We start from the raw sequence: 13,239 nt of genomic DNA, 5'->3' as shown, positions 1-13,239 counted from the left end.
AATTGACATATGTGGCAAAATTCGAATTAGCCATTATTCTACAACATTATTGTGAGTTTAATTACTTCATAAACAAAGACAGTTTCATAGAAATACACTGAGAATGTTGGTGCAATCAAATCAAAGGTACAGTGCTTAAATAGTGTTTATTTTCTTGCTTCTGAACATCAGCTCGTGATATCCTGCGTCTCTATGTGAACTGGTTGTGGAAGAAGGCTGTGATGTGCTGGGCTGTGGCCTGTCCCACTATGGGCTCTAGTTCATGGACCGAAGCCCTGCTGAGCTGATGGATACTGGGAAACCTCTGGAGGAGCAGCATGGCCTTCACCTTTCCAACGGCAGGAATCTGCTGAACCAGACTCAACACCACCGGCTCCAGCAGTCTGGACACGCTCTTCCTGCCGAACGGGTTCTCCTTGTTCTCGCCAAGAACCTGTGGAGGACAAATGCGTTCTGAACAGCACAGAAACAACATCATACCTTTCCATGACATTGAGCATATGGCTTTGCAACAGTGTTTTGCAAGTTATTGAAAATAGCAGGTGTATCAGAGTTTATTTAGTAAATAACAACCAGCTGACGGTAGACTATTCTGCTTATTACACAGCTACCGATAAAAAAAAAAAAAAAAAAAAAAATCAATATATAATGATTCTATACATATACAGAACTAAAATGATGCAGTGATGCTGAACTGACTGACCAGCTGCGCTATGAGCTGAGCAGCTTCAGCAGCAGTGGACACAGGCAGCAGGGTCAGACCCAGCTCCAAAACCACAAACTTCTGCAGCCCGCTGAAGTACTGCTCACTCAGACGGGTCTTCTCCACAATCACAACCGCCTGCAGACCACTGTTAGCCTGGAGAAAGAGTGAAAAGAACAACACTGTAAGAGCAGAGCCACACTTTATCAGAGTAATTTAACATTTTGTCTTCTGGGAAACATGAATATCATATGTAGCTTCTGGACGGCAGCACTTTTTGAAAAACAAAAGATTAAAATAAATAAATAAATAAATAAATAAATAAATAAATAAATAAGTAAATAATATATACACTACCGGTCAAAAGTTTGGAAAAAATAAGATTTTATGCTTTTGAAAGAAGTCTCTTCTGCTCACCAAGGCTGCATTTATTTGATTAAAAATGCAGTAAAAACAGTAATATTGTGAAATATTATTACAATTTAAAATAGCTGTTTTCTTTATGAATATATATATATATATATATATATATATATATATATATATATATATACAGTACAGTCCAAAAGTTTGGAACCACTAAGATTTTTAATGTTTTTAAAAGACGTTTCGTCTGCTCACCAAGGCTACATTTATTTAATTAAAAATACAGTAAAAAACAGTAATATTGTGAAATATTATTACAATTTAAAATAACTGTTTTCTATTTGAATATATTTCACAAAGTAATTTATTCCTGTGATGGCAAAGCTGAATTTTCAGCATCATTACTCCAGTCTTCAGTGTCACATGATCCTTCAGAAATCATTCTAATATGCTGATCTGCTGCTCAAGAAACATTTAATGTGTACAATTGTACAAACTATTTGTGTACAATATTTTTTTTCAGGATTATTTGATGAATAGAAAGTTCAAAAGAACAGTGTTTATCTGAAATCTAATCTTTTGTAACATTATAAATGTCTTTACTGCCACTTTTGATTGATTTAATGCATCCTTGCTGAATAAAAGTATTCATTTCTTTAATTTCTTTTCAAAAAAATAAAAATAAAAATTCTTACTGACCCCAAACTTTTGAACGGTAGTGTATAATGCTACAGAAGCTTTGTATTTCAGATAAATGCTGTTCTTTTGAACTTTCTATTCATCAAGGAATCCTGAAAAAAAAGTACACAACTGTTTTCAACATTGAAAATAATCATAAATGTTTATTGAGCAGCAAATCAGCATATTAGAATGATTTGTGAAGGATCATGTGACACTGAAGACTGGAGTAACGATGCTGAAAATTCAGCTTTGCATCACAGGAATAAATTACTTTGTCAAATATATTTAAATAGTACACAGTTATTTTAAATTGTAATAATATTTCACAATATTACTGTTTTTACTGTATTTTTAATTAAATAAATGTAGCCTTGGTGAGCAGACGAAACTTCTTTTAAAAACATTAAAAATCTTAGTGGTTCCAAACTTTTGGACTGTACTGTATGTATGTATATATATATATATATATATATATATATATATATATATATATATATATATATATATATATATATATATATATGTAATTTATTCCTGTGATCAAAGCTGAATTTTCAGCATCATTACTCCAGTCTTCAGTGTCACATGATCCTTCAGAAATCATTCTAATATGATGATTTGATGCTCAAGAAAAATTTCTGATTATTATCAATGTCGAAAGCAGCTGTGCTGATTCATATGTTTGTGGAAACCATCATACAACCATTCAAAAAACTTTTTTGGGGAAAAAAAAGAAATGAATACTTTTATTCATCAAGGATGCATTAAACTGATCAAAAGTGACAGTAAAGACATTTTTAATGTTACAAAAGATTAGATTTCAAATAAATGCTGTTATTTTGAACTTTCTCTTATTTAAAGAATCCTGGGGGAAAAAATTCAAAAACTGCTTGCAACATTGATAATAATAAGAACTATTATTAATAACTGAGTATCAAATCATCATATTAGAATGATTTCTGAAGGATCATGTGACACTGAAGACTGGAGTAATGATGCTGAAAATTCAGCTTTGATCACTGGATATAAATTATATTTTACAATATATTCATAAAGAAACTAGCTATTTTAAATTGTAAAATTATTTCACAATATTATCGTTTTTGCTGTATTTTTTTATTAAATAAATGCAGCCTTGGTGAGCAGAAGAGACTTCTTTCAAAAATATAAAAATGTAATTAATCCAAATGTTTGAGTGCCAATAAATCATCATAATATATACATAAAAAAGGTATAATTTCAGAATAGCAGACAGAAGCAGATCAAACTGGTTATTTACATTTCTGAATCGGACAATCTTCCTCCTGTAATTGTTTCCTGCCACCTGATCACTTTCTGACACATAGAGGACACACGTCTTGTTACTGAGACAGAAGTCCACAACACCCAGCTCCTCCTCGAAGATCATCTTCACACTGCCTGAGAGAGACACAGTTTACAGGAACAGCATCAGTCAGCCAGGCTTATATGATGGACACGCCATTTGACTGATCAAGACTGTATAGTTTAATGTGTGCACAATGATGTGTATGATGTGACTCACTAACCTTTAAAGCTCTGCAGGAGTGTGGATCCTCTCCACTTCTCATGAGTGATTATGTGTCCGTACGGAGGAGCGGCGTTCAGGAGTCTCGCAGGAACTGGTCTGGATTCCATAGCAGAAACAATCAATCTGATCGATAATGTGCTCAAATCAATAAGCTACAAACAAAAAACATCTCTTTTAAAAGTTCAAAAACATATATAGGACGGGAATTCGCCTTTCAATTTGCTTACAATGTATCTTTACATGATGGACGTGTATAAATACGACAATAAAATAACTGTTTTGTTGTTATCTTAGACAAACTCCCATTTCCGAGTCTCGTCAAATCTCGCGCCTGTTTTACTCAGCAGATATCGCGATGTTTCTTTTGCATCACGCTGTCTCTGATTGGCTGAGGCGAGTCCATTTAAACAGTTGAATCCTCACAAGAGCGTTTAGATGAGTGTTTACTGTTCAGAGAGAGTGTTGATGGATTAATCTCGTTTGAGTGTTATAGATCAGTCTGTGTGGCGCGTTTGAGGTAAGTCAAGAGAGTGTGTGATTTCACACGGTCAGTGTTATATGTATTAAATCGTACATTTGAATATACAACCTAAACTAACATGCATTTCCAAAAAGCATGCAGATTTTTAAAGTATAATTCAGTTTGTAAAATTAACGATGCACGATGTATTAGTGAGATCATGTGTGCTCTGACCGCTTTGATTCACTGTCTGTGATTTCAATCAGCTGTGAGAGAGAGGAGCCAAGCCCGGGCATGTTTCAGTCCCAGAGACAGACCACACGAGTGTACTATCAATAGTGTATACTTAAACTATACACCACACTAGTGTACTGACAAGGGTGCACACTTAAACTAAATGCCATACTAGTATACTGTCTATAATGCACACTTAAACTAAATATTACACTAGTGTACTGCCAATGGTGCACGCTTCAACTAAATACCACACTAGTATACTGTTAATGGTGCATACTTGAACTAATACCACACTAGTGTACGGTCAATAGTGCACACTTAACCTATATAACACAGTAGTATACTGTCAATGGTGCACACTTGAACTAATACCACATTAGTGTACTGTCAATGGTGCACACTTGAACTAATACCACATTAGTGTACTGTCAATGGTGCATACTTGAACTAATATCACACTAGTGTACGGTCAATAGTGCACGCTTAACCTAAATACTACACTAGTATACTGTCAATGGTGCACACTTGAACTAATACCACGCCAGTGTACGGTCAATAGTGCACACTTAACCTAAATACTACACTAGTATACTGTCAATGGTGCACACTTAACCTATATAACACACCAGTATACTGTCAATGGTGCACACTTGAACTAATACCACATTAGTGTACTGTCAATGGTGCATACTTGAACTAATATCACACTAGTGTACGGTCAATAGTGCACGCTTAACCTAAATACTACACTAGTATACTGTCAATGGTGCACACTTGAACTAATACCACACCAGTGTACGGTCAATAGTGCACACTTAACCTAAATACTACACTAGTATACTGTCAATGGTGCACACTTAACCTATATAACACACCAGTATACTGTCAATGGTGCACACTTGAACTAATACCACACTAGTGTACAGTCAATAGTGCACACTTAACCTAAATACTACTCTAGTATACTGTCAATGGTGCACACTTGAACTAATATCACACTAGTGTACGGTCAATAGTGCACACCAATGTTCCCTCTAAGCTGCGCGCGCAGAAAAAAATAATTGCCGCGCAGAGAACAGACACGAAAATCATGTGAAATCCATTTGATTGTAGTAGTTTAAATGAGAAACAATTGCAGTGCTCTGGTCAACCGCTATAGAGTTATTGTCGCTATAGAGTTAGAACCGGTTTACAGGTTCCATAGAAAGAGAACGATTGAGCGCGTGTGAGCTGGCTGGCCCTGAGCCAAAACAGTCGCGGTAAGAATACTGTAATGTTTGCGGACTAAATACATCAATACGAGAGGCAACGCGAAACGAAAAGAAATGTGAAATAAAACGCCATGTTTTAATGAAAAGTGGTGGAAATAACGGATGATGAGCACAGAATGCTAACATAACTCTGATACATTTACAATCACACACCCACCACAGGTGTAGCTTGCAAACTCAAAATACATCAGTGATATACCTCAGTTTAAATAGATTTTTGTGTGTGTGGTGGTGCTGTGGGTTTCAGGGATGTTTAGATAACTATAAAAGAGTTAACGTTCACTTTTCTTAAAAATATTTATCAGATCTGTTTAAATGCTTCAGTTTGTTTTCACTTTATAATATATTAAAACAAATGGAAGCATTTAAACTGATACTGTATATCAGGTTAAATACTTAAATATTATATTATATTTTATTATATTATAATGTAAACCTGATAAAAATTGATCTCACAAGGGGATTGTTTAGGGCTCCTTGCCACGAAAAATCTTAACCTCCTGGCATATAAAATCTGCGAAATCCATAAGCAATAAACATGTAATTTTGATGGTTTAACACTGTCTGTTGCTAATAATTGACTGTACAAAAACACATTATGGTTGTCCCAAACCATCATTGTAACTGCTCATATTATATTATTATAAAGAATTGAACTGTCCTGCAGGAGGACAGAAATTATTTTTTAATAGAATTTCTTGGTAAAGACTGGTACAGTTAATACAGCAATGTGAAAAAATCTCAAGTAACATAAAATGTGCTTAATTTAGTGACTGAACTGCTTAATTTCAAACATATTATTTAATAAATCACTAAGTTACATCAAGGGTCAAATAAAATAGAAACGGCACATTAAAGTTAAATGTTACAGTTGTATGATAAAACCATTTTTTTGTGTGTGTGTTTACATTCGTTGTACAAGTCTGATATAAAGTATGTTTTTGCTCAGGTGGCCAAAATGTGCGCTCAACAGAGAAAAGTTTTGCTCGGTGAGAAAAAAAATTAGAGGGAACATTGGTGCACACTTAACCTAAATACTATTCTAGTATACTGTCAATGGTGCACACTTGAACTAATATCACACTAGTGTACGGTCAATAGTGCACACTTAACCTAAATACTACACTAGTATACTGTCAATGGTGCACACTTAACCTATATAACACACTAGTGTACTGTCAATAGTGCACACTTAACCTACATACTACTCTAGTATGCTGTCAATGGTGCACACTTGAACTAATACCACATTAGTGTACTGTCAATGGTGCATACTTGAACTAATACCACACTAGTGTACAGTCAATAGTGCACACTTAACCTTAATACTACACTAGCATACTGTCAATGGTGCACACTTGAACTAATGCCACACTAGTGTACGGTCAATAGTGCACACTAAACCTACATACTACTCTAGTATACTGTCAATGGTGCACACTTGAACTAATACCACATTAGTGTACTGTCAATGGTGCATACTTGAACTAATACCACACTAGTGTACAGTCAATAGTGCACACTTAACCTAAATACTACTCAAGTATACTGTCAATGGTGCACACTTGAACTAATATCACACTAGTGTACGGTCAATAGTGCACACTTAACCTAAATACTACACCAGTATACTGTCAATGGTGCACACTTAACCTATATAACACTAGTGTACTGTCAATAGTGCACACTTAACCTACATACTACTCTAGTATGCTGTCAATGGTGCACACTTGAACTAATATCACACTAGTGTACGGTCAATAGTGCACACTTAACCTTAATACTACACTAGTATACTGTCAATGGTGCACACTTGAACTAATGCCACACTAGTGTACGGTCAGTAGTGCACACTAAACCTACATACTACTCTAGTATACTGTCAATGGTGCACACTTGAACTAATATCACACTAGTGTACGGTCAGTAGTGCACACTTAACCTAAATACTACTCTAGTATACTGTCAATGGTGCACGCTTGAAGTTAATGTGAAGTGGAGGGTTTTCTGATAGACTATGTTCTGATTTGTTGAGTAATAAAAGTCACCATAGTAATATAGAATTCAGGGTGGTTTTGAATGCTCAGTATGCCACACGTGTATTTATATGTAGTTGCATTCTTGTTTGTAGTTAGCTTTTTCAGGATCAACTGGGGAAATATGTGATGTTTTCCTCATTTTCTGTTTTCATTTGCTCAGGGTCATTTCTGAAGATGGCTCCCTGGTTTGTGATGCTGTGGCTGTTAAGTATGCAGTATGGTGAGGTGGATGCTTTCTTTGACTGGCTGAAGAAGCCAGAACCTGCTCCAGCTCCTGCTCCTCCACCAGAGCCGGTTGCATCTATTCTGCTCCAGGGAGAGACCCCTGCCTTTGAAATGAGTGTTGTTGATGAGAAGTTTTTAGCTGAAGCAAAGCAGATGGAGCTCAGTCCTCTGGACAGCTGCCATTTCCGGGTAAGAGCAATGGCATATTTACATCTGTACACAACTACACTATTATAGCATGATTCTTTTAGCAATTCTTGTATCCACAGCAGAAGCTAAGATGTAATTGAACTTATTTATTATATATACTGTATATATGATGTCACTTTGAAGAATTTCATAAAAATTAAAAATCGTTGTGCATGTCACCAAATTCACCAGAACAACAGATCAAAAATACAATTCAAGTAGTTGAATTTGGTTGCTCAAAGTTGTAAGGTATTAAACCGCAATATGAAGTATGCAAATAAGACAAAAGCTAATACACATGTATTTAATAGGCAAGGGTTCTCAAACTGGGGTCAACACGGTGCTAGGGTGTCCGTTATAGAAAAACACTGTAAAACATGTTTTATAAATAAATAATAAAACTAATATTAAGTAACTAAATTTGAACAATAACTATGATCAAATTTGAAGTGATTAAATAAATGACAAAAAATGATGTAACAATATAAAACCCCTTTTTTAGGCCACCATTACCTATAACAATCTAATGTTATGGTCAGTGTTAACTTGAGTTATGTAATCAGATTACTTTTTCAAGTAACTAGTAAAGTAACGCATTACTTTTTCAATTTACAACAAAATATCCAAGTTACTTTTTCAAATAAGTTTTTTACTTTTTCACATTTATTGACTGACAGCTCTCCATGTTGAGAGAAATAAAGTGTTGCGTGCGCTGTGTGAACATGATGGGTATTGTAGTTCTAGATTAATGTGACCATGCATTTACTCATCTCACTTGCACGAAAACATTCAGTATTCCTCAAAATGAATAAAAACAGTGAAATGCATTCTCAGAATTTATGCAAACCTGTAATAACTATATTAAATATCACAAATATACTTTATGTATTTAATCTCAATTTATTAACCAAAGTCTTTGCTGCTGACCTTCAATGATCCAATTCAACCATACTAAGCAAAAATTACTTAAGATTAGATTTTGAAATAAGTGTTGAACGTCCTCCTCTTGTATCCTGTTGTTCTTTAATCCAGAATAGCAGCAGCACAGCTGAAAGGTTTGAGCTGTAAATATGCATTTCCTTCAGCAGGGTTAGTTTACCCAAAAATTAAATTTCTGTCATTAATTACTCACCCTCATGTTGTTCCACACCAGTAAGACCTTTGTTCATCTTCAGAACAAAAATTAAGATATTTTTGATGAAATCCGAGGTGTTTTTTTTTTTTTTTTTTTTTTTTTTTTTTTTTTCCTCCATTGAAAGCAACGAAATTAGCACTGCCAAGGTCCAGAAAAGTACTAAAGACATTGTTAAAATAGTCAATGTGACTACAGTGGTTCAACCCTTGTTATGAAGCGACAAGAATGTTTTTTTTTTTTTTTTTTTTTTTTTTTTTTTTGCGCAAAATCAAATCAAAAATAATTCAGCAATTTATTCAACAAAAATTTATTCAACAAATTCATCTCTCCTCTGTCATTCTGCTAAGCTATTTAGGCTGCTTCCCCTTTAAATGCTCACGCTCCCCGCCCACGGAGCTCGCGCTTGCCTTAACCGTTTGAGCGGTACAGTCCCACATATGGGATTTTTATTTCAGTGCCCCTGGGCGTACGGTCCCACATATGGGATTTCGAACGTTCAGCGACGTCACATAACTGCCAGATTCAAACTGCGCTTTCACGCTTTGGCTGTGAGACGGACGCGCGCAGCTCTTGTCATATATCACAGCTGTGCAGTGTTTTCAGCCACATAATGTTTCTTTTAAGATTTCAGACATTTATATACGCATAAGCACCATTAAAACAATATATTTAGAGTTTATAAAATGCACACTGATGTCAGACATCAGCGGAAGCAGCAATAACAGTGAATTCAAATATAATTTAACGACATCTATTCATATCAGACACACATAATGGGCCTAAGTAACTATAAAGTTTACTCTATTATTCTTCCAGTTCCCCAGCCACTTACTTGCATATATTTCGGGAGAAACTGATGAATTCACCTGCTGTAAATCCGACTGACAGGACTCTGTGAACTGCAGCGCAAACTAAGGCCCAATCCCAATTCTATTTTATACCCCTTCCCCTTCCCCTTGCCCCTTGAAACAGAGTGTCAAGGGGTAGGGCTGAAAATATTCCCCTAAGAAATGGGACACCACTACTAGACCGTTACACGTCATCATAAGTCGTCGCTAGCTCCTACGTCATAGATGCGCCGATGTTTATCACACACTTCTAAGATGCCGTCGATAGCTGTAGTGATCTCTGTTGCTTGGGCGACAGCTATTTTTACTATTAGTGCACATATCGCACAGTAATCAGGCACAAGCAACATAAACGTTTAACAGATGACTCACTCCCAAAGTTGTTTTGCTGTGTATTTCGATTTCAAGAAACGCTGCTCGTTTTCTGCACGAAAACGTATGAGCCTGCGTGTTTCCTCAGGAGTCCCTACATACAATACTGATGAATAAGCACGCAAACTGAATGCACTTTTTGTTTATATCATGTAACGTACACGTATTTATGGACGTAACCACAACAAAACAATCCATTAATCAGGCATGTGGCAAAAAGACAAGTTAGCTGCCACCGGATTTGAATTTATGTTGTCAAATCAACGCGGGTTTCAATAAAATATAAAAAAAAATATGTTGTGGAACTATCATAAAGTAAAAAAAAAACATTTGCGAACTTTTTTTCATAGCGATTTTAACAAATATTTTTTCGGAGAACATAACCGTATACATGAACACAAGACTAAAGGCAACATAAAACAAGTGATTATTTATTACTAAAATACTGTTTACCGTAAGAAAATACTTACATTTATGGGTCTCTCTGCTCGCTCGGTCGGCCATGTTGGAAATTTATCATACCCCTTCGTCTGAAGTGTGGTCCCGAAAAATCTTCGTTTGAAGGGCTACCTGGCCCTTCCCCTAACCCTTCCCCTCCAACCAAATGAGAATTGGGACACCCCTACCCCTTCACGTGAACGCGCGAAACAAAGGGTAAGGGGTAAGGGGTAGAATTGGGATTGGGCCTAAGATGGCGGCGCCCATCTCGCATTATAGATCAAGAAAAAGATCATTTATAAAAGTTTTAAAACAACAAAACACACTCACTTACACATATTTGAAAATTGGAATATCATATAGTTGATGACATGGTAAGCAATTTTGCGAATATTTTAAATAAAAAAGGAAAAACTAAATAATAGCGATCCATCTGTCATGCAGTGTTGTGGCTGCGTTCAGCGCTCGTGACACGCATGACGCGTCGCTATGGAAACATTAAAGGCAAACGTTCTAAAATAACGGTCGCCTTAAAAAAACTCACTCTGGGGGGACAGTTAGAATATTTTAAACTCACGCTTGAAAGGGTTAAACAGCATAAACAAAGTTCACACAGCTAATATAACCCTCAAAATGGATCTTTATAAAGTGTTCGTCATGCAACCTGTCTAATCGTGTAAGTACAGTGTTTATTTTGATGTTTACATTTGATTCTGAATGAGTTTGAGGCTATGCTCCATGGCTAAAGCTAACATTACACACTGTTGGAGAGATTTATAAAGAATGAAGTTGTTTATGAATTATACAGACTGCAAGTGTTTAAAAATGAAAATGGCGACGGCTCTTGTCTCCGTGAATACAGTAATAAACGATGGTAACTTTAACCACATTTAACAGTACATTAGCAACATGTTAACGAAACATTTAGAAAGACAATTCACAAATATCACAAAAAATATCATGTTATCATGGATCATGTCAGTTATTATTGCTCCATCTGCCATTTTTCGCTACTGTTCTTGCTTGCTTACCTAGTCTGATGATTCAGCTGTGCACATCCAGACGTTAATACTGGCTGCCCTTGTGTAATGCCTTGAACATGGGCTGGCATATGCAAATATTGGGGGCGTACATATTAATGATCCTGACTGTTACGTAACAGTCGGTGTTATGTTGAGATTCGCCTGTTCTTCAGAGGTCTTTTAAACAAATGAGATTTATGTAAGAAGGAGGAAACAATGGAGTTTGAGACTCACTGTATGCCATTTCCATGTACTGAACTCTTATTCAACTATGCCGAGGTAAATTCAATTTTCAATTTAATGGCACCTTTAATATTTGCCAAAAAATAAAACTTTTTTTTGTGTTATTAAAAAACAAACAAACAAACAAGCAAGCCCAGCCCATGTGAAAAAATGCAAAAGTACACATTACTTTCATAAAAAGTAACTCTCACAATTAGTTACTTTTTTAGGGAGTAATACAGCATTGTAATGCATTACGTTTAAAAGTAACTTTTCCCAACACTAGTTAATGTTCATTGAATAGTAACAGTCATGTGCAGAATGTGTTTTTCAAACACTTAGTTACCTGGTGCTAATAAACAATGCAAGTCATGATTAAATTATAATTGAAGTTTTGGCTTTTAGTATGAATGTTGGCCTTAAGGTTATCTATAAGCTGCTTTACTTCAAAATGATGTCAAAATTAGCATTTAGAAGAGACTGTATATACATTAATAATATGCAGTATCTCTCTTTGAATCAAATTATGACACCACTCCGCACTTCAGTTTCTCATCAGATTTTCTGTCCAATCAAATGCTCTCTAGAATGTGAAGCGCCCCACCCCCACTAAAGCTGTGTCTGAAATCACTCACTTGTTCATACATTTACTGATTTTTATATGCTGAATGTCTGGCACATAGAGCATAGTAAATGATTCAGACAGAATTTATTTCTTTTTTTTTATTTCATTATGAATTAAGTAATTATATGTGCTTATTTATTGATTTATTTTATTTATTTATTTATTGTACCATTTTTTAAAATTTAAATGACAGTGGCAAATCAAGTACCTTTTCAGGAGTATGCAATTTTAGATACAGCCCAGGTGTAATGACACTGCCCTCTACTGGGAAGGAGCAGCAGCTCAGTTTCATTTAAAGATACACAAAAACAGTGTGTTTTTGCTTTCACTCAAAAGATGGACAGTTCTCAGTTCTTGCATATGTATGTTTCTTTTTTTTAAATAGGTTGTTGCTCAGCTCAAAGCTACTTGCAGCGGCCTGTCAGAAGAGCAGTTGGCCAAATTGGGTGTGGCTTTATTCAACTGCCAGTCAGAGGTGGAGGGTCGCAGGACTTACCCTTGCACTGAAGAAATGGTATGGGCAATGGCCGAAACTGCAATTTTTTTTTTTTTTATATTTAGCTCCTGAACCAGTTTTAGTTGTAGCACTTGGCATCAAGAATTCATTGAGTCTGATTAAACGAATAAAGGATATCTCAATCTCTCTCTCTGCAGTCTATAAAAGAGTGCACAGCGGACATGGATTCAGACACGTGGAATGCATATCACATTGTCAGTAACCGAGCGCGTGCCGTGTGTTATGCCACGCGCCAGCAGCACTTTCGTAAGCGAGCGGAGCTGACCGTCAACGCCCTGATTTCCACCGCAACTAGTCAACTGGATGCTATGAAAGATCTAAAGGTGCGTCATAAATAACT

The 13,239-nt window shown here is 35.8% G+C and overlaps 2 protein-coding genes across 7 annotated transcripts in view; one reads left to right on the top strand and one right to left on the bottom strand.

The window, feature by feature from the left end:
* Positions 1-36: 36 nt before the first annotated feature.
* faap24 (FA core complex associated protein 24) lies at positions 37-3,663 on the bottom strand. Of its 2 annotated transcripts, XM_048157561.1 has the most exons (5): positions 3,527-3,663; positions 3,298-3,395; positions 3,030-3,169; positions 704-859; positions 37-433 (listed from the first exon to the last, which is right to left on the bottom strand). In XM_048157561.1, the coding sequence occupies exons 3-5, from the start codon at positions 3,156-3,158 to the stop codon at positions 191-193; spliced, it is 528 nt and encodes a 175-aa protein (XP_048013518.1). In that variant the 5' UTR covers positions 3,159-3,169; positions 3,298-3,395; positions 3,527-3,663; the 3' UTR covers positions 37-190. The 2 variants fall into 2 exon arrangements, with proteins under 2 accessions (XP_048013518.1, XP_048013517.1); XM_048157560.1 differs by having other exon boundaries at positions 3,298-3,619.
* A 3-nt stretch (positions 3,664-3,666) lies between these two features.
* The window catches only part of bmb (brambleberry), a 130,808-nt gene continuing 121,235 nt past the window's right edge, over positions 3,667-13,239 (top strand). For 4 of the 5 annotated variants that reach the window (XM_048157516.1, XM_048157513.1, XM_048157512.1 and 1 more), the window contains exons 1-4: positions 3,667-3,816; positions 7,467-7,720; positions 12,768-12,896; positions 13,037-13,222. In XM_048157516.1, the coding sequence (XP_048013473.1) occupies positions 7,481-7,720; positions 12,768-12,896; positions 13,037-13,222 (555 nt within the window). In that variant the 5' untranslated portion in view covers positions 3,667-3,816; positions 7,467-7,480. The remainder of the gene's footprint in view (positions 3,817-7,466; positions 7,721-12,767; positions 12,897-13,036; positions 13,223-13,239) is intronic. The other variant, XM_048157515.1, reaches the window with a different exon arrangement.

Source organism: Megalobrama amblycephala, linkage group LG15 (genome assembly GCF_018812025.1).
Source record: "Megalobrama amblycephala isolate DHTTF-2021 linkage group LG15, ASM1881202v1, whole genome shotgun sequence".
Lineage (NCBI taxonomy): Eukaryota > Metazoa > Chordata > Actinopteri > Cypriniformes > Xenocyprididae > Megalobrama > Megalobrama amblycephala.
Note: the sequence above shows the minus strand (reverse complement) of the source record. Positions and strands in the feature narration are given on the sequence as shown.